General features: G+C 39.8%; 1 protein-coding gene across 2 annotated transcripts in view; it reads left to right on the top strand.

The window, feature by feature from the left end:
• Positions 1-22316, top strand: part of gatad2b (GATA zinc finger domain containing 2B) — a 43815-nt gene extending 21499 nt beyond the window's left edge. The window contains exons 2-11 of one of the 2 annotated variants that reach the window (XM_084423150.1): positions 7764-8114; positions 10335-10464; positions 10576-10707; positions 14630-14758; positions 15116-15286; positions 16636-16990; positions 17928-18130; positions 19119-19229; positions 19433-19634; positions 21070-22316. In XM_084423150.1, the coding sequence (XP_084279276.1) occupies positions 7765-8114; positions 10335-10464; positions 10576-10707; positions 14630-14758; positions 15116-15286; positions 16636-16990; positions 17928-18130; positions 19119-19229; positions 19433-19634; positions 21070-21206 (1920 nt within the window). In that variant the 5' untranslated portion in view covers position 7764 and the 3' untranslated portion in view covers positions 21207-22316. Of the gene's footprint in view, positions 1-7763; positions 8115-10334; positions 10465-10575; positions 10708-14629; positions 14765-15115; positions 15287-16635; positions 16991-17927; positions 18131-19118; positions 19230-19432; positions 19635-21069 lie in introns of both variants that reach the window. The other variant, XM_084423149.1, reaches the window with a different exon arrangement.
• The last annotated feature ends 242 nt before the right edge of the window (positions 22317-22558 follow it).

Below are 22558 nucleotides of genomic sequence, written 5' to 3'. Positions count from 1 at the left end.
GACCAATTACAGCTCAATTTAATTTGTAATTGGGGATGTCCCTACAATAAGGCATTTTAAGACCAGTCGCTTGTGGGTCTCGGGAGCTTAATTGGGTTTAGGAATAACTACAGTACTGTGTGTTTCATATAATCTACAGCTGAACGTGACTGTTCGGTCACTTGTGCGTAGCTTTAGCGCTTGGTGCTGAGGTTTGTGAGACAACACCTGTAATTTGTCAGTCAGGGATGTCAAACTTATTTCAGATTGAGAGGTGTGTGTGTGTGTGTGTGTGTGTGTGTGTGTGTGTGTGTGTGTGTGTGTGTGTGTGTGTGTGTGTGTGTGTGTGTGTGTGTGTGTGTGTGTGTGTGTGTGTGTGTGTGTGTGTTGTACCTGGTTAACCCTTTGTTCTTTTGATGTCCAAATATCAGTAATTTTTGACATTGGTCCCCAATGACTTCTAAATCATACTAAATGATTATTATTATTATTATTATTATTTTTTGAAAATGGCAAAATGCAGTGATGGGTAGGGTTAGTGTTAGGCGATAGAAAATGTTTTTTTTTTTTTTTTTTTTTTTTTTAAGAAATCAATACTTTCAATCAACAAGGATGCATTAAATTAAACAAAAGTGAGCGTAAAGACATTTATATAGCTGCAAAATATTTTTATTCTGCCCGAGTGGGCTCTATTCATCAAAGAAAAATGGATGAAATCCTGAAAAAAATTATCACGGTTTTCAGCATATTAGAATGATTTCTGAAGGACCATGTGACACTCATGACTGGAGAAAAGTTATTTTAGATTGTAATAAATATAGCCTTGGTGAGCATAAGAGCAGGCTATAAAAAAAAAAAAAATTATGGTCATTTTATTTTTGATAATGACCATCTGCATGTTATCCCTTACATTTAAAAAATAATCATAGATTTGGACACTTGGAAAACATGGTAAAATTCAGTTTTTACCCTTGTACCTCTCAATGGTGTGATCTATTGCTGTAAGTGACATTTCAGAGTGGATAAATTAACTGGTTTAGCTTGGGACAGTTGTGAGGTTTTGAAAAAAAACCAGTTAGTTTATCTGTCTTGCTGTAGTTAAAAAATATTATGAATATTGTGAATATATTAAACCAACATGCAAATGTTGTATTTAGCTTATACTACATACAGGGCTGTTGAATGCTTAAATCTGATTGGTTGATGAACGTTCTAAGGTTTCTGTTATTTTCATGGAAACGCACGGCTAAAGTAGATCCAGGCAAGTCTTGACCGCATTACATGTCCATATCACTTCGCCAAATGATTTCAGTTATTTCAAAGGTCCTTACATCACCAAAACCCTCAACGAACACTGACCAATAAAGCACATAAAAATATAGTAAACAATAGGATAATAACGACAAATTATTTCCATTGTCAATTGGTCACAGAGGTCTGAGCAACCAGAAATGTGGAGGTGTCACTTGTCTATTAAGTGAATACAGATTAATCTCGTACACACACACACACACACACACACACACATACACGCACACACACTAAAGCCTTCTTTCCTAATATTATGGCTCAGCAAGGTCACCATGACTGCCCGTGATGAGCCCGGTCTTACAGGAATGGATGGGTAGTAAGACCGATCTTTCCAGGAGCTGGATGTTGACTAATAATAATTAGAGCCAAACAAAAGCATTTAGGTGATGCAAATGCTGATTTGTGTTTGTATCAGGGCCTGTGTGACACTCACGTCACAAAGAGCATCATTTGTCAAGCCACAGATAAGAACCTCTCCTTCTCTGTCTGTGTATGTGGTCTATAAGTGCGGCAGGGTGGCACCATGCTGCTTTTCTCCTGACCGATGTGTGTGTGTGTGTGTGTGTCTCCATGCACCTTTGATCCCAGCCTCGCTCCGGCACATCATATTAAACACACTCCCTTGCTTGCAGATGCTCTAAAATCAAAGTTAAGGAGTCCTGGGGAAAATGTTTGAATTCTGTATGACCTCAAACAGAGAGGGGTGGTCAGAGATGAACTATGAGCATTCACAATGTGCTTTCTTCCAGAAGTGAAGAGATTCTGTTTTTATTTTGTCTGCTTCACACTATAAAACAATGTTGACTTGGCCTATGTGCAGTGCACGCTGTATCCTTTCATTCATAAACGTAAAATTAAAGGTCTATATGTTGCTGCCCCTACATACTTTAGGTATACAAGTATGACATATACAGATATCTAGATTCAATACTGATTCACAAGCTCTCAATTAGATTTTAAATTTGATTTCATTTGATTCTGACTTAAAGGCTTTCGACTTGATTAGATTCAAATTTGGATTTGATTCTGATTCTCAAGCTCTCAATTCGATTTTAATTTATTTACAAGCTGTCGTTATTAATTTCTTCTTTTTTTTTTTTTTCAAGTTCAATTCGATTCTTATTTACAAGCTCTCGATTTCATTAGATTCCAATTTTGTCTCGATTCAGATTCCTAAGCTATGATTTGATTCTGATTTCCAAATTAGATTAAGAATTCAGTTTGATTCATTCACAAGCTCTTGATTAAATTAGTTTTCATTTAATTCCAGGTCATTTGGGTAGAGTCAGTCATTATGTCGGTCTTGTGTTTATAAGAAATTGCTTTCAATTTTACGGGGCAGTGTTTAATAGTTTAATAGTGATAATAATATATATATATTTTTGAACTTTTAATGAAGAGAACTGGTTCATAAGAGTCAGTTTTTCATTTACTATAAAGAAGCGACTCAGTAATGTATTTTTACAGCGATTCTCGAAATAAATTTGCAACTGAAAATAGGTATAGATTATCAGGTTTTTTTAACTTCAGGGTCGTAAAAATTAAAATTGTGCTTTTTTACCCAGCCCCATTCAACTGCAAATTGTACATGTGTATTAGGACTGCTCGAACAGAACCAGTTCTCTTTCACATTTTTAATAACTCTTTTTTAATATCAAGTACGTCCCATTTTGTGAAAGTCTCGTTACATGATTTTGCTGCTTTGCACGTTAAGTTTGGGCTTTTATGCTGGAAAGGGAGGGAATGTGGCACAATAATCGTTTTATCTCGATTATCGTATTTTCAGAATCGTTGGAAGCCAAAATCGAAGCTCAATTTTGATTAATCGCACAGTATGTCTTTCTTTATGTAAAGTTTTACTCTCTTATGAATATACAGGGTCCAAAGAATTAATACTCGACGAGCGGCGGCACCTGATAATGTTCTACCTTTAGACTGGAGCTACGAGCAGAATACAAATGTATCAGACAGATAAAGAGGTTCCAGCACAAACAATAGCCTGCATAGAGTCCTGCACATTCACTGTCCAGACACTCCCCGTGTGTGTGCGTGTGGGAGGGGGGAGAGCCTCTCTCTGCCCTCTGGCCATGAAGGGTCCGCCCAAGCGTGCCTAACTAATAAAGACGAGCAAACACACACATGATCATTTAGATCTGCAGTACGTGACACATGTCCAGAGCGCGGCAGAGCCTTATGTGTACACACAATCAAATCTGCACTTGAGCATGCATGACCCCGCGGTGCATGCGTGCGCATCGCATGGGAGCGTACACACTCTCACACACACACACGCAGAGTGATTCAGTCACGTTATAGACTGGCTGTTGGGCTCCCGTGTGGTGTGTTGTGCTTTTGTCCGGAGGGGAGAACAGGAAGTTAATGGCTGACTGTAAGAATGCAGCAGTAGAGATTGGCTCATCTTGTGCTTCAGTAAACGAGTGTCACTGCTGGTTTACACGGTTTATTGGGTTAATCATGCGTAACACGTCTTATACTATTTTATATAGGACATCATTTTGGAGTTTTACCTGTATACTTAAGAATTTGTGGTCCTGATCTGTCTCATCATACCAGAAATTACGCTTTTGGAGACGACGAGGATGTCTCCCAGGCTTTACTGTCTCTTTAGCAAGACTGTGCTTTTTATCAATCTACTGCACAGTTTTCTCTCTCGGTCTCACAAAACAGACTCGCTGTGTTATCCGACAACAGAGCTGTTAGCGTAGTTCAGTTTAGGTAATTGGGAAATTTTAAATCTGTATTCTGTTAATGTTCTCAGGTCCTAAATGAAACCAGTTGTAGTAAAGCTCTTCGGTAACAAGCCACCTCTTGTTGTTCCTGCCGAACAAATTTCACCTATTGCTACTCTAGCATCATTTTTGGTTACTGTGAAGTGCATCCACACGGCTGACGTGTTTACCTGTTGTAGCTTATCCACGTTCTGTGAGTTAAAAATAGTTTCTGAAACTGCTGCAAGTTAAAGGGTTAGTTCACCCAAAAATGAAAATTCTGTCATTCATCATGTCATTCCAAACCCGTAAGACATTGAGACATTGTTGACTACGCAACTACCACTTTGACGCTTCAAAAAGTTCATAAAGAGATCGTAAAACGAATCCATATGAATTGAGCAGTTTAGTCCAAATTTTCTGAAGAGACTCAGTCGCTTTATATGATGTACAGATTAAAGGAACATGCCGACATTTTGGGACTTCAGCTTATTCACCATATCCCCCAAAGTTAGATAAGTCCATACAAACCCTTCTCATCTCCGTGCGTGCTGTAACACTGTCTGACGCACCCACTGTTAGCCTAGCTTAGCACAAAGACTGGAGGTAAACGGCTCCAGCTAGCATACTGCGAAGCACTGCTACTTGGGCGGAGTGATTTGCTCGCAGCACCTGAGAAGCCCCGTGGTGAGGAGCAGAGAGTTCGCTCAGAGTTGGGGTAAATCACTCCACCGACGTAGCCGTGCTTCGCCTTCTGAGAATATAGTTCCCACCCAGTATGTATACGGTTAGAAGATGTCTGTGTCTCATGTGACCTTGTTATTTGTACACGCTGTGACTATACAAATCACAACATGTAAATAGGAAAATGTGTTATTTTGTTACTTATTGGGAGCAGTAGGCTAGCTGGAGCCGTTTACCTCCAGTCTTTGTGCTAAGCTAGGCTAGCAGTGGGTGCGTCAGACAGAGTTACGGCACGCACGGAGATGAGAAGGGTATGGACTTATCTAACTCTGGATACGGTGAATAAGTCCCAAAAAGTCGGCGTGTTCCTTTAAATTTAGGCTTAGGTATAGTAAAAGGTCTTAAAGATCAAAGTGCATGACAAATAAAGTTATTGTCTCCGTAAAGAAAGAATCGATTTCGAACTGCCGAAATGAGTCCTCAGCAATTCCAGTCTCACTTCCCGTTACAAACCTGCGTAACAATGAGTTAGCAATCGTTTAGAGAGACTGAATCCTCAAACTAACCTTTTTCAGACTCTTTGGGAAATGAGGTGATGTGTAATGTATATTGTGAGAAAATTAAAGTGTTTTTGACCTTGAATGCATGTAAACCATATTGTAGGAGACCTCCAAAACAAAATTAGGAACCTTTAAAATAGCATAATGGCGACACTTAAAATTATTTTAAAAATATATAAAATGGAAACAGAACTCTCCTTCATCAGAGAAAAAGTGTCTAATTATAGTTCTTGGGTAAGGCTTGAATCTTCCGTCACAGTAATTTGGTGCCAGAAATACGATCCCACAAGTGGGGAAGGTCGGTCCCCTCTCAGTGACCGCTTTGTGACGTTGTCAGCAGGAGTTTTGGAAAGCTCCGCTCAGCTGCGAGTCTGAACTCAGATATGACTCCTAAAGTGAGGTAGGGAGACCCTCTCTACTAGCAGCCCAAGCAAATTTCCTCAGTCAAACCATGAAAGTTACACTGATTTGTATGTAATGATCATGTAATTTATCAATTAAGCCTGGAGAGGCCTTGGTTCTCAAGCTCTGTAGTCCACAGCCTCAGCACGAGACTAATGGCTCTGTAAAGTCTGTGGGCGTGTTGAGGAGTCATAGTCGATCTCTCTCACTTTCTCTCTTGCTCTCAGCTCTTTCACTGTTAAAGAATAATTAAGTGATTTGCATTGGTCTCTAGCAGGGGAATTTGTACATACAGATTAGATCAGGGCTGTCACGAAACCAAAATTTCAGTAACCGTTAGCATAACCAGTAACAGATCTTGATACGGCTGCGCGGATGAATATACGCTTGAACCAAATACATTCCTTTTTATTTAAAAGGTAACGTGTTAATATTTATATTTCTTGGTAAATAGTGCCTCAAGTTATTTAAAATTCAATTATTTTATCAATTAGGGATGCCCCAACTAAGGAATTTTCTAGTCGACTAGTAGTTTTAGTTTAGTAGTAGTAGTAGTTTTAGCCATTAGTTGACTAATTGCACGTTTATATTATTTAAATACTGGGGATAATACTAAACCATAATGAACTTTTTATATAACCTATTCCAGCACTCACTCCAGCAGCATAAAGCTTGCAGCAAACCATTGTCAAAAAAGTAATGATTATGAATGTGTTGGAAAAAATAACAAGGACACATATTTATTATTTATTATGAAGAATCAAGAATGAAGTTGACGATGCTGACTCGTGACTCACCTTCTCTACAGTATTGTAGACCCGCATTTAGAGAGAAATGTATCTTTCATATGGATTGATTACATAAGCAGAGAGTATTTCTTTTAGATTGTTTCAAGCATGTTTTTCAAACATTTCAAGCTTTCTATAGATATATTTCTCATGTCTGTGAGGTAACTGTGAGCCTATACGCTGAGTTTCAAGGTATAGTGGAGGATTTTCCTGAATTTTAGAAAAGAACCGCCCTCTCCACTTTTTGACAAAATGCACATGCGCAACACTCTACCTGCTCCCGAGAGGGAACGCCTATTAAACGTGTGCGCGAGAGAGCATGCACGAGCCTAAGTGTGTGACTTGTGCCAGGGCTAGCATCGCTAATCATAGCTTACATTAACTTTTTTACTAGCAGTGATTTTTAAATGGATTTCTCCAAATAGCATGCCAAACTTTACCTGTCGAGTAGAAACTTCGCGACTGAGGCATCAGTGGGAAGCCCAACCTGTGCTTTTAGTGCACGCCAGCGTGTGAAATATTCTCCCAAAAACACTCTGGTCTTGTTTCTTTCTTCAGAGGCCTTTCTCTTCTTGTCATACAATTCATAGACACTTTTTCTCTTGCGACCCTCAGACATTTTGAAAAAACCCGGTGAGAACGGGCGAGCTTCAATGAATGGCTGAAACCGTAGCTCACCACACACATACACCTGAAAGTGCGCATGCGCAGAAAGCGAAAACTACCTAGGGACGAGCACGTACGACGGCCTTACGTAAACATATCACCAGAATGATTGACAACTAGGAGGACCAATAGTCTTGATGATCCACCCGGAAAAAGAAAATCCTCCACTATACCTTTCAGTTAATTTTTGTGACGCACTTTAGTTATGTTCTGTTTGTTTTCATTATTTTACAAAAGCACAACGATTTGTTATTGTGAGACCTTTTGATGATGTAGTAGTTAAAGTCATTTCCGCTGTTATCAGGGAAAAAATGCAAGTGATTGCGCCGACCCCTCGATGTCATGCAGTAAGCGTGCTAATACGTTAGCTTCCACTCTCCGCACAAACACTTAAATATGCGGCTCATTAATCCAGGTAAACGTTAGAGCGAGCAGCCAAGTTACTTACATGTTTCAAATTATAAGCCATATTTGAGGTCGATTAGATGATAAGCGAACTTTTGGATTTCCTGCCCGACTCCTTAGTAAGCCTCTTCTCGACGACTATTAGGGGGCGGTCGTAATATGAACTTTGCACCTGGACGTGGATGATTAAAAGCTTAACAAGTGTGTTCACAGCTACTCTCTCTCTGTGTCTCTGACAGGATGGAGCGGATGTCTGAGGAGGCGTTGAGGCTGAACCTGCTTAAGCGGGGTCTGGAGGCGCCGGATGAGCGGGAGGCCAAGCGCCTGAAGATGGAGGGTCACGAGGCCATGGAGAGGCTGAAGATGCTTGCCCTCCTCAAACGCAAGGATCTGGCCGCTTTAGAGGGGGCGGCGGTTGCAGCAGCCATGGCAGAGGGCAAAGGTCCCGGGGGCAGCCAGGGGCTGATGGGAGCTGTGCCCTACGAGGAAAAGATGAACGGAAGTTTGAGAGTCGGGGGCCACGGAGGTCCCAGCAAGAATGGGAAGGAAAACATAGTAGATGAACCAGTGGACATGAGTGCAAGAAGGAGGTGAGGTTCTGGGAAGACTGTTCCACATCAATTTGCACATAACTCTCAACGAGTTGCATCGTTCAGAGGAAAAATTTGCATCGGCACAGGAGTCATATTTTAAATAATGTAAAAATACCAGTAAATAAAACAAAACATTTACAAGCAATATAAACTCTATTAACATGTATTTTAGTTACCCTTTTACCACAGCAAATCCTTTTAAAGAAGACCTAATATCCAATATTTCAGTCAGATTTTGTTTTTGGGGTCTATTAGAATAGGTTTTTATGCTTGAATGTTCAAAAAACACCTTATTTTTCATTTATTTGACATTGTTGCAGCTCCTCTCTACCCAGTCTGTCATTAACGCTTTGTTTAGTTCCTGTCTCTACTAAGCCCCTCCTTTCAAAAAGCACAATGAGCTCTGATTGGTCAGCTGGATCAGTGTGTTTAGGAAATGTCACACCCTTACCATGACCATGAGTTCCAACACACTACTAACTAGGGGTGTCCATGGTTAACCGATTAACCGTTAAAAATTGCGTAACCGAGTGAAACATTTTGCTCGGTTAAGTGGCGTCAATGGCGTGCATTGAATTTAGTTGTAATACATTTTTGCACCACCAGAGACTGCTAGACCAGTTTTCTAATATGAAGCGGGCAAAGAAAGCGCGCGTCCGAGAGTGAAGGCTGTGCGCGAGCCAGAAACAAACATAGTATCCGCGCCACTGATGGCAGCACAATAATATCTGTCTGCAGAGCCGCAGAGCCACAGCTTACCCCAGCAGTTTTACCCCGCGCATGCGCAATTTCATCACAACAGTTTTACCCGCAGAGTCCGTTTACCGTTACATTAACCCATACAATTTGTATTATGCATTTCCTAAACATGTACTTGCTAATCAAACACTTTATCTGAACAAACTACTAATCTATAAAACACAATCGGTCTTCCGACCTTTTACTATTGTGTTGATATGCGCGAGGGAGAGAGAGCAATACAGCGCTCGTGTTGTTTGAAGGCGGTGAGAGTGCGCGCGCGCGCGGCCGGGGCTCTCTCACTGTTTGTTCTTATGCGCCCTGTCCACTGATCTAAATAATTAGTTGTTATGACGACTTATTTGTTCCCTCGTTTTAATAAATCGTGGACACGTTGAACAAATTCCCTCCCTCATTTTGATTTAACGAATTACAACGTGGCCAAAAACAGTTTGATACTATTAATTAGTGAATGCTAAAGACTGGTGAATTGGTGAATATTCAGGTGAATTATTTCGTGGCCACGAATTAATAATAATTATTAAACTGTTTTTCTTACCTGTGGTGTGAAGATAGCTCTTCAGTGAAGGCCGACTATTCTCGTACAGCTTTTTATTCCTTTTTTTGGTGTGTGAATTGGTGAATATTCAGGTGAATTGTTTCGTGGCCACGAATTAATAATACCTCAGCACGTTTTACAAGACCCTTCTCGATCGCAGCGGCAACGAGCACTTTGATCACTTGATTTAAAAAACAAAACATTTCAGCACTAGATCGCCTAAAAAAAAAAAAACGAACGAAATGAATGCTCTGCTAGTTAACTGGAGATGTTTTGTTTATTTGTATTGGTATTCCTGCCGCGAGATGTTTCAAAAGTGGTGGGGACAATATCGACCTTAGAAAATAGTGGTGGGGACATGTCTCACCCGCAAATTACGCCTATCTCGGGGTTGCGGCGCGCACACTATGGTTAACCGAGTATTAACCGCTAAGGGCCTCGGTTAACGGTTAATGAAAAACTTGAAAACGTGCAGCCCTACTACTAACTAACTTAACCATGCCAGCGTCCGGGAATATTGTGCGTTCAGAAACAGTGCGCACCGATATAGAGAATAACTTTTAATCGAACTTGTCGAGTCATTTAAAAACAGATATCCACTACTGTATATGCTATTGGTCAATCTCATGTGAGTTACAGGTTGTCCCACCCTCACGCCAGTAAACACGGAGTTATTTTTACTATTGTAATAGTAATAAAGTTATTTTGATTAAAAGACGACCTCTGTGGAGTATCCCAGTACCTGCGTGACTCCTCCTCTTAGACATAAACGGAGAGAAGTAGCTCCGGCTACAATGTTCTTCTGCAAGACTCATGCAGTTTGGTTTATTAACTGCTAGAGTGCTAAAAGTTGGTAAAAATTGGTTGATTTTGTTTCTGTGATCTCTTTTGACATCCGCCTCTGATTTTGCTCTTTGCAGTGAAATGGTTCGAGAGCGACGCACTCCGTCACCAGACGTAATCATTTTATCAGACAACGAGGCGTCCAGCCCACGGAGCACGCCTCACCCTGAGGAGAAACAGCATCAGGCCAACCTGGAGCTGTTTAAGGTACAATATCCATGCAGGAATCAGGCCTTCAGGGTGTTAACCACCATTAAAGCTTTGCGTGAGTCTCGTGAAGATGTTTGCTGAGCACTTACGTGCGTGTTTGTTCTGCAGGGGAAGACTGGCGAGGAGCGGCAGCAGATGATCAAAGCTCTCCGAGAGGAGCTCAGGCTGGAGGAGGCCAAGCTGGTGCTCCTGAAGAAGCTGAGACAGAGTCAGATGCAGAAGGAGAACGTGGTGCAAAAGGTCAGAAACGTACTCCATGTCCTCATCATCAATTGTGAATTTGAACTGTTAATTAGATGGGCGGGCTGATTAGAGACCGTTTCAGAGTTAAGAAAACATTTCAGCCTCATAGCTAACACACTGCTGTGTCTGTTTCGTGTAGTATGCAGATTTCTCCATGCAGATCTGACCTTTAAAGTCCCTGAAATCAAAATGTTTTGGCTTTTAGTATGAATATGTTAGCCTTAAGGTGATCTATAAGCTAGTGTGCTCCAAAACAATGTTGAAATTTGCATTTAGAAGAAATAAGCATTCAAAACAGTCTCTCACTTCCACCAATATGGATCAATGATTTTGATGACTCTGCACTCAGATTTTCTGTCCAATTAAATGCTCTCTAGAATCTGAAGCGTCCCTGGCCCCTACATTATAAATGGACACTGAAGCTGTGGCTAAAATCTGTCACTTTTCACACATTTCCTATTTTCTACATGGTGAATGGCACGTGCTGCACTACATAGGGAACGATTCAGACAGTGTAAATATGCTTTCCATTGGGGCGAATGAAGTCTGGATCTCACAGTCTCCGGTCCAGAGACACGACAGCACAGAGAGGATCGTATGCACGAGTTCTGCACCGAATGCTTTTTTTTAAAGTGATATGGAGAAGATTAGGAGGAGAAAAACGGTTAGAGTTTAGGAGGAAACTGCGGCTTTACCGAACTCAACGGCTCTCGCATGAGCGGTGATAAACTAAACACTTGGCTATTTAAAAAAAGGGGGAGGAGCTGTTTGATTTATCCCTATCTTCCTGTTTCAGTAGAAATTGTCAACACATTGAATAATGCTGCGTGTTTCAAGGCACTTCAGTGGCCCTTTAAGACCTTTGATGAAGTTAAAGTACTAAAATACATGGTAATGAAGTCACACACATGATGCTTGTAAATAAGATCATATTATTTCAGATGGTCCTGCTAAATAAAGTGGCTGGAGTAGCTGTAGCATGTAAAAAATAGAAAGGGGATGTCCATCAGCTGAAGCACGTTAAAAAATAAATACGACCTCACGTTATGTCAATCACGCGTGCACACTGCCTCCGAAACTTTCGCCCGTCATAAAAAAATTCGGATCGGGTTTGATTTTTGGTGTTTTTTGCATCCGTAACAAGCATTTTGAATGGTGTGACAATTCAGAGCCACCGAATCACGAATACGAAAAAACGCATATCAGTGTGCAAGGGCCTTAATTACGAATAATCATTTTGCCACCCATGTACTAGTATTCCCGTGTATATACCGAGTATTAGAACTCATTTCTTTTTTTTCTTTTTCTTTTTTATGTTGATAAAGAGTGAAGTATTGTTACTTATCACATCCCGTTTTTTTCTGTACACTTCCACTTTACAGCTGATGTGTGTGATTTCTGTGAAATCGGCCTGCAAATGTCTTTCTTATAGTTGTCTCTTCATATTAAACTGTAATTGGAGAAAGTACATTAGCATCAACAACAACAATCAGCATTGTCTGAAATGAATGTCGCAGTATGTAATGTGCCTGTACTTGTACTCCACATGTACACTGCAGATCCTCCTGTACAGTATGTTCACCTTCACTGCTAAAACACCAAGCAAAATAACCTCCCCTCGTGTCCAGCTGAGTGTTATATTAATGCCGGGAAAAACTGCCGAGGTAAATCGTTCTATAGTTGAAAGGACGTTAGTCACCGGCGAGGGTGAAATAAGGTAACGGAGTGAGACAGGTAGCCATAACCTCACAGATACCATATCACAGCTCTGTGTGATGTTTGTCCATGTACGTGTCATTGAGATGTTTTGTCTGTACTACTCAACTCAGTGTCTGTCTAGATACAGGAATGGCCATAAACACTCACTTGCGCCTGACGTTCAAGTGCCACAACACACTCTTCATGCACTCTTTGCTTGCTCTTGAACTGGAGGATGCAATTTTGATTTGCTAAATTGATTTTGATTTGTGATGATGAGATGCAAGGTTTAATTATTTTATATATTTATATATATGTATGTGTATGGGTGTAACAATACACGTATTCGTATTGAACCGTTCGGTACGAGGCTTTCGGTTCGACCAAAATGTAGATAGCAGTCGCGCTGGCGCGAACACAACAACGCTACCCAACATCAAATGGCTAACTCAATCATGCGCTAATCATTTGTGCTTCTGCTTCAATGACCTTTTATCAGTTTGGACCAATGTCAGTGCAGCGCGAGCCGATCTTGATAAAGCGACACTGTTACTACACAGAGATACAGTAAAGAAAGCATTTGAATTCGCCACAGAAATAATAGCATCGCTGCGAGATCTAGTGAGAAGCGTTCACATTTCTCCGTTATTACCCGTAGATCTCTATTAGATCAAACAGCGCTGCCGTGGAAACCAGGAGAAACATTGTGCCATGATTAAGTAAGTCCACAAATCAGAAACATTCACGATGGATTTAATGTAGTAGTAGCTTAATGGTATAATAGTAAAATGCTTTCAAGTACATCACGTATATTTTCTAGCACTTCAAAACTCAAATATGATCATATATTTAAATGTTATTTTTAATGTGATGATCAAAACATTATTTTGTTCATCCTTCAAAGATTCCCCCCATTTATGCAACTAAAAGTTTCTAGATGTAGGAAAAAAAAAAACACTTATTTAAAAATAAAAAAAGACATTAATTTCCACTGTCAAATATTTATTTTAATCGTTTTGCTTTTGAATTATTTCGACATTATGAATAAAATTGCTGCCCTCAAATGTTAGCCCTGGAGCCTTGCAAACTGAACTTAAAATAAACTTAGTTATAAAACTAAAATAAAATAAAGCTTTGTTTATAACTAGGCTACTACAATAATACATTTCATTTTTTTATAAGGAGCAGATTTTGTTTTATATGCTGGTAAGAAGACACCCCAGAAGATGGGTCAAGTATAGCTCCATCATTGTTCAAAGTAAAAAAAAGGTCATACTTTATGATGTTAGTTTTAATAAAAATAAATAAATAAAAATAAATAAATAAATAAAATTAAGGGAATTTCTCTGGCATTTCTTTCTTTTTGCTGTATCGAAAACGTACCGAACCGTGTCAGCACTGTATCGTATTGAACCGAACCGTGAATTTTGTGAACCGTTACACCCCTTTGTGTGTGTGTGTGTGTGTGTGTGTGTGTGTGTGTGTGTGTGTGTGTGTGTGTGTGTGTATGTGTATATATATGCGTGTATATGTACGTACATGCATACATGCATACATGCATACATACATACATGCATACATACATACATATGCATTAATATGGGTTATGTATTATATTCTTTGAAATTCCGTAGATGAAATACCATGATAGATGAATATGCTAATCATTCTTTCAGTGTGTAACATGTCCCTGTTACCTCTCAGACATCCCTAAAATAGGTGTGTGAAGTCACATTTATCTGTGTGATATCCCTAGACTGTAAAAAAAATACCAGTGAGTTGGGAACAGCACAATTGTTGAACAATGGAATACAGGGAAGTGTTTGTTTCTTAAACAAATCCTAACAATCCTAAACGTTCAGTAAAATCCCGAACAATACCTATTTTTCCACTTCCAATTGGTGGAAATCGCACAGCAGCGTTAACTGAAAAATGTTGCTTGAGTTCCTCTAATACAGTGGATTTTCTTAACCTTTTTGACTTCAAGGTTCCCACATTGTCCACAACAATATCTGAACGCCTCCCCCCCCACTCACAATATCTACCTAATCAAATATTTTAGAGCTTGGCAGAACTAGAAAGATGTATATAACAACCCTTGGAAGTTTGTCGAGGCCCCTAGTGGCTCCCGGCCCCCTGTTGAGAATTTTTTGTTGTTGTAAGTTATATTGGCGCTCTTTGTTACTAGATGGATTTTGACCTCTTAATGTTTTCCTTTCAGGTGCCGGTGGTCCAGAATGCCCCGTCGTCAGTGCAGCCGTCACCCATGCACGGCTCTCAGGGGCTCGGGAAACTACCCGTGCGGCCCGGCATGCACTCGTCCGAGCCTCAGAACCTGCGCACTGCACAGGTATATGTACGTGCAAAGCAGATATGCGCACCAGAATATTCTTTTTCTAAATATGAGCTTTTTTCTACATGCATTAACGATTGTTTCTAAAGCAAGCACTAAATACTCCTCATTACGTTATACATATTAGTCTGAACATGTTAAAGCCTGCTGTTGGTTGCCATGGGAGCAGCACCTTAAGATCAGCATAACTGTATAGATTGGTACCAGTAACCATTTTTAATAACAGTCCATCTGTTGAGTACAAACAAAGCATTTGATGTCAACAGTGTGACTGACAGTGTCTGTTGACATCTAGTGGACATACAGTGCATTGCATATTTATTAATAGCTCTGTATGTGTTTTTCCCCCCTTAGGGCCACACAGTAATCAGGTCTGCTGCCAATGCATCTTTGCCCCCAATGATGATGTCACAGCGGGTTATTGCACCCAATCCTGCCCAGCTTCAGGGTCAGAGAATGCCCTCCAAGCCTGGCATGGGCCGCTCCTCCACGGGCGGTTTGGGTAATGCAGTGAGCTATCAGCAGGTACGGTCACACCGTTAAGCTCAAACACATTAGTCCTAATTCGTTTGGTGGTTTTTCTCCCTGCAATTTATTGACATTGAACTTTTAAACAATTATACAATGTGAACAGCTCAGGTTTTTACCTGGTCATAATCTGTTCTGGGAGTTGCTGCGTCACATTCGTACTTTGTTAAATTCATTTATTACAGGCTCATTTCAAAAGATTGAATTTATAAACTAAGGCTGTTCGATATAGAAAAAAAGTATTTTCAGGCTTTTGACAAAATATACACTAACGTTCAAAAGTTGTGGGTGTAATTTTTTACGTGATATGTTTATTTAGCAAGAATGCATTAAATTGATCAAAAGTGACAGTAAAGAAATTCTTTTAAACTTCCTATTCAAAGATTCCTGAATAATGTATCACCGTTTCCACAAAAATTATAAAGCAGCAGGACTGTTCTCAAAATTGATATAATTGAAAAAATGAAATTCAGCTTTGCATAAAAAGGAATAAATTAGATTTTAATATATATATATATATATATATATATATATATATATATATATATATATATATATATATATATATATATATATATATATATATATATATATATATATATATGAGAAGAGTTCAGATGCAAAAGCCTCTAAGTGGCATCTGAAATTTTCTTCTAGAATGATAATTTTTATCAAGCTTGTATATTTAAGTTCAATAATTTCACTTAAATGGCAATGAAAATTACTTCTTATATATATATATATATATATATATAACAAAGAAAACAGTTGGTGTAAGCTATAATGCAATTTCACAATATTACCATATTATTATTTAATAAATGCAGCCTTGATGAGCATCTTAAAAAAATATGAATGGTACTATATCTCAGTATTTATATATTTATGAATTGCCTTAAAATGGTGGGAGTTTTTTGGTTAATAGTTAACAAAATTAAATACAAAATAATCATGTTTTTATTATGAACACAGAACAAACTGTGTGTGCCTGTACACTAATTAATATTTTTACTACGTGCTATATTTGCTACAATGCAAGTACTCAATTTTTTTTCTTTTGCCGCTTAGATTTAAATTTTGCTTTTAAAATCTGTCCTCCTCTGGATGGTGCATAAAACAAGCCTACTGGAACGGCCCTTGACTTAATAGCCAAATAAAAATTGTGCATTAAATCACAGCAGTATTCATAGTGTTGTTTAGTTTTATATCGCCAACAAAATCATATTGAACATGTCGTATATTTAACAAATCGCCCAGATCGCAGACAAAATCGCAGCATGAATCATTGATAAAAAATGGATCGTGTCAGTCTCTGATGATTTGCCCTTTTGCTCTGTGTGATGCAGGCTGCCAGCCAGCAGGTGGGGGTCTCGCAGCGCTCGGGCTCCTCTGCGATCTACATGAACCTGGCCCACATGCAGGCAGCGGGAGCTGGCGTCGGGGTGGGTGTCAGCGGGGTCGGTGCCGTCAGCCCGTCCACCCTTTCCAGCGCCTCCAGCGTCGCTTCTCTGAACGACCAGGCCAGCAGCCAAGCAGCCGCTAAACTGGCCCTGCGCAAACAGCTGGAGAAGACCCTGCTGGAGATCCCTCCACCTAAACCCCCAGCACCCCTGCTGCACTTTCTGCCCTCTGCTGCCAACTCTGAGTTCATCTACATGGTGGGGTTGGAAGAGGTGGTGCAGAGCGTCATTGATAGTCAGGGTGAGAGCGAGAGGAAGAAACCACACCGCAAAAACTGTTGGATAGAGAGGATTCTGAGCCTTGCACAATATGGAAATGCAATATAGTTTGAATTGCAGTTTGATGCAGTCATATTGCAGGGTGTGTTCACATTTTGCATGTTTGGTTCGATTAAAGTGAATTTGATGGCTCTGTTAGTGCGGTTCATTTGAATAAACGTGAACGCTGCCATCTGAACCCTGGTGTGCGTCAAACAAACAGACCGAGACTAAACTTTTCAGGGCTTCCAATCCAACTGGTACGGTTTGACTAAAATACGAACGCAACACGGACCAAACACATCTAAACAAACCAAAAACAGGACGTGATGTCACAAGATGTGATCCTAAGAAGGACAGATTGCTCAGGCATACCTGGTTGTTCTCGCCATAGTCACAATGTTGCCCATTACAGTTCAGGCGCTGGAAACGCGTCTCCTTGCAGCAGATCTTCGTTGTGTGTGTGTGTGTGTAACAGAGGAATTCCTGGCGCTGTTTTGATTCCTTTACACATTTTATATGTTGGTAAAAATACCATCATATGTACGCACATACAACTAGCACATTAAGTCCAGAACGCAGCATTATTTTTGGATGTTCAGAAAGTTCCGTCGCAACCATTTTTTAGGCTCGGCCTTTAAAACGGCGCTGTGAACACTAAGCGAACCAGGACTAAATGTATCATAAGAATTGGACTAAAAGTGTGAACACACCCTAAAATAACAAAATGGTTTAATCCACAGATCTAATGTTCAAAAGGGTTACAAAAATTGTGTAAATACAATCATTTGCCGATCACACTTGACCCAAAAATAAAACAATACCTGTGATTTATTAAACCACATTAACATTCAATTTGCATGCAGGTCTAATTCTGTTCATCACTAAAACTCCTCTTTTGTGTGTTTGTAACTGATCAGGTAAAATGCGGGGGTCACTGCCACACGTGGAGCCGTTCTTCTGTGCCCAGTGCAGGACCGACTTCACCCCACACTGGAAGCAGGAGAAGAGTGGCCGCATCCTCTGTGAGCAGTGCATGACGTCCAATCAGAAGAAGGCCTTGAAGGCCGAGCACACCAATAGGCTGAAGAACGCTTTCGTTAAAGCTCTGCAGCAAGAACAGGTCAGTCGATATCTGAGGTTTCATTTCACAGCTGGAAGTAGAGTTGTCATGATATCAACATTTCTGTGAAATTTGATGATTCTCAATAAAAGTTTCAATACCGCACTACAAACTAGAAAAAAGTTAAAAATGGTTCCCTCAAGTCCTTGAAAGTTTGTGAATTTGAGAAAAAAAAAAAAAAAAAAAATTCAAGGCCCTGGAAAGTTCTTGAAGATAAACACACACACACACACAGATACACGTCCTTGTAAGTGCTTGAATTTATTTTGTGCAAGAAGTTTTCTGGAAAAAAAATCCATATTATTCGCTTCGGTCCGCTAATGTGTTATTTCGCCAACACTTCGTGGCCTGTGCATACTAGCTTGCTTGATTTTCGTTAGTTACGCGCATTTACGTGTTACGTTAAGTGTTTCCCGCGTGAGGTACTTTGTGTTGTACGTTGCCATGTCGTTCACGAAACTACTCTATGATGGTACCTCAACGTTTGTTGTCTGACACACATTAAGTCCTTGAATTTGAGGGTATTGGACCTGGAAAGTCCTTGAAAAGGTCATTGAATTTGAAGTTAACCAAGGTGTGGGAACCCTGAGAAATGTTCGATTAAAAAAAAAATAGAAATGTTGTTTTGGCAACTAACTTAATTGCAAGTTTATGTATTCAAATTGAAATAAAAATAAATGAAAGCTATACATACATTTTTTTTTTTACCAAAAATAAAATAAAAAAACTAAACATATAAATTCTAGTTCTAAAAATAGTATATAAAATAATACTTATGTGCTGAAGAATTGCTGAAGCGAAATGGTAACAAATTCATTAAAAACAATGACAAACATTTTACTTGTTTATTTGTCTTGATCATTTATATTGATTAATATTATATTTATTCATATAGACTCATTCATTATTATTATTGATTTAATACCGACGTTCCTAGCTGGTGGTTTGTGTGGTAACTGTGGTTTGTGTAACTGTACGCTGACTTCAGGAAATCGAGCAGAGGTTGCAGCAACAGGCCGCTCTGTCTCCCAGCTCCGCCCAGACTGTGCCCAGCGTGAGCAAAGCGGAAACCATGATCCGACACCATGCCCTCCGACAGGTAAGCCCTCTCAGTGTGGACTAATAATGGGATCTCATGAGAGCATTTTTATGGATTTTGAAATGGATGTTTTATCCTGGCCTCTCAGCTAATCACAGATTTTAATGACTGATGATTCTGAATGCCAGTGTCCAAATGGCAGATTTAATGGTACCAAAAGGTGTCGTGAAATTTAACACTGATTCTGTGTGATTTGCTCTCAGACTCCCCAGCCACAGGCCGCTCTACAGCGGAGCCTGTCCAGCTCAGCACGAGGAGTCCTCTCTAACTTCGCCCAGGCCTCCCAGCTCTCGGTGGCCAGTGGGCTGCTGGGTATGACAAGCAAGCGCTGTGGCGGCAGCAGCAGTTCCAGTGGCGGCAGTCGGGCCCAGCATGACAGCCGCAGGCAGATCTACAATATCCCTGGTAAGATGATACTTCTCAGTGCACCGTAAAGAGGACCTATTATGCTTTCTTACATTTTCACCTTTCTTTAGTGTGTAATTGTGCTGTTTGAGCTTGAAAAAGCTCTGCAAAGAACAAAGTCACTTCAAAGCCAGTTCTTCTCTATATCAGTGTCAGTGTTTCTGAACTCCCTGAAACGCCTCCATTGTAGTCTTGAGTTTTCTTCCAGTCACAATATTCCTCATTTACAGTGCTATGCATAAGTTTAGACACCCATACTAAAGTTGACTAAAAAGAGGAATAAAAAATCATATTTTGGAAATTGAACTTAATGCCTTAATTTAAAAAATGTGGAAAAATCCAACCTTTAAGGACACCAATTTTCTTTGTGAATGAATAATGTATCGTAAATAAATAAATGTTCTTCCTTAAAATACAGGGTGGATAAGTCAGGACACCCCTATGTTAAATTCCCATAGAGGCAGGCAGATTTTTATTTTTAAAGGCCAGTTACTTCATGGATCCAGGATACTATGCATCCTGATAAAGTTCCCTTGGCCTTTGGAATTAAAATAGCCCCACATCATCACATAGCCTTCACCATACCTAGAGATTGGCATGGTTTTATTTCAGTTAGCCTAGTTTGATTTGCATTGAGAGATGATATTATGGAAAGTACTCCATGCCAATCTCTAGGTATGGTGAATGCTATGTGATGATGTGGGGCTATTTAATTCCAAAGGCCAAGGGAACTTTATCAGGATGCATAGTATCCTAAAAATAAAATAAAAAAAAATACTTAAAAATAAAAATCTGCCTGCCTCTATGGGAATTTAACATAGGGGTGTCCAAACTTATGCACCCTGTATTTTAAGGAAGAACATTTATTTATTTACGATACATTATTCATTCACAAAGAAAATTGGTGTCCTTAAAGGTTGGATTTTTCCTAATTTTTTAAATTAAGGCATTAAGTTCAATTTCCAAAAGATGTTTTTTTTATTCCTCTTTTTAGTCAACTTTAGCATGAGTGTCTAAACTTATGCATAGCACTGTAAATAATTCCTGCCCAGGGCATATGCAAAATAGATCTAATTTCGTTGAGTTTGTAGTGTGTTGAAACTGTGAGATTAACTTTGAAATTATAGAATTTTTTTTTTAATGTTTGGTGCGATTTAATTACAGAAAAAAGGTGCAATAAATTTGTTTTTAAACGATTAATAGCACTAAAAAATATATATTATTCAATTTAATGTAATTTACTTTTTTATTTCAGCGCATTTTAATTTTATTTAAATTCACGTTTACCCCTTATTTTATTATTATTATTTTATTTTTTTGGCATGATTGTTGGGTTTTGATAGGATCACATGTAAAAAAGTTAGTTACAGTGTATGTCAACTTTTTTCCTTAACTTATCCCGGCCCCTCTTTTTTGTCTGTCTTCTCCATCGCAGGTCTGAATATTGCCTATCTAAATCCGGGAGCCATCGGGGGCCACAAGGCATCCAGCCTAGCGGACCGTCAGCGGGAGTATCTGCTCGACATGATTCCCCCGCGCTCCATATCCCAGTCCATCACCGGGCAGAAATGAGCCCCGACGGGACTGCAGATCCCCCCCCCTCCTCCTCCTCCCCCCCTTTCGGACGCCCCACCACCCCTCTGTTCTACATCAGAACATCCCGACGCCCCCCCCCAACACATACACACGCACACCATCACCCCATCGCATGCAGTGCCTGTCCGTGTGCCTACCCAACTAACCCATAAGAACAGCTCAATCAGTCAGACTATAAACACCAGACTGTGCATCTCAAACTTCGGTTTCCTACTATAGCAAAGCTCTTTATTGTTATCTCAAACTTATTATTGCTGTTGTTATTGCTACTTCTATTATTATCACAGTTATTATTATTAGTATTATTGTTGCTTCTGTTACAGTTACTCTTATTACACTTATTAGTAGGTTTAGTGGTTTTTGCATCTTTTTATGTTCTTACCCTAATGTTTTTCTTTTTTTAGAGGGAGGACGCCAGATTGCAGGGTCTCTTAAAAAAATCTCCAAGCTTTTTTTGGTTCATTTGAAATCTTCCTCCCTCAGTCGCCCTTGTAAAATTAGACTCATTCTCTCTCACGTCGTGTATGTTCAGAGTCGGAATGGTTAAAGCGTTCTCACCCGCAGAGAGAGAGAGAGAGAGAGAGAGCAGAATCTTTGTAGCGTTACACGTTTGGAAACTACAAAGTCCTCCGAGAACCTTCCGGTTCAGAGAGATTGAGACAGACTCATGTACATTGATCAGATTGATCCTTATGCAGAGTGCTGATCTGAGAAGGCCACACGAACTGAAAAAGGACGGATGAGTCTCCTGCTGTCGAATGTACGGAGAAACTGTAGAATCCGAGTCCTGTTACCGAGCAGGATCTCTCCCGTGTCTCTCGATGCCTTCACTTTCACAGGATGCAGTGATGTCGTATATCTCCATGTGTGGTGACGTCGTGTTTCACTGCACAGCAGAGAATGAAGCCAGAGAGTTCCATCTCCATGAACTTGGTCTCTTTTTGATTTTTCTTTCTGCTTGGGTGTTTTTTTGTACTTTTTTTTTTTTGTCGGGCGGCGTCTCCGTCTGAAATGGCCGTGTATCTTAAAGGTACTTGCCACGGGAGACGATAATCATTGATATGTCAAATAGGTGGAATTATTGGTAAAAAAAAAAAACACACACAAAAAAAAAAAAAAACACGGTTTATGCGTAGATTGTTAACGTGAGTTTTAACAGAAGGCATTGACAAGGATCAATCATCATGTTAAAGCAATGCACATGAGATGCCTCGTTATGGAGGAGCACTTTTCTTCTTAATAAGTAGGGGGGAAAAAAATGGTTAAACGAAAGAGGATAAGAATGTTTCAGCTTGAGGTATGGATGCCATCGGATGTCTCGGAGAGAG

This window comes from Rutilus rutilus (genome assembly GCF_951802725.1).
Source record: "Rutilus rutilus genome assembly, chromosome: 11".
In the NCBI taxonomy this organism is placed as follows: domain Eukaryota; kingdom Metazoa; phylum Chordata; class Actinopteri; order Cypriniformes; family Leuciscidae; genus Rutilus; species Rutilus rutilus.
The sequence above is the reverse complement of the archived record's forward strand: the minus strand, read 5'-3'. Positions and strand labels throughout refer to the sequence as shown.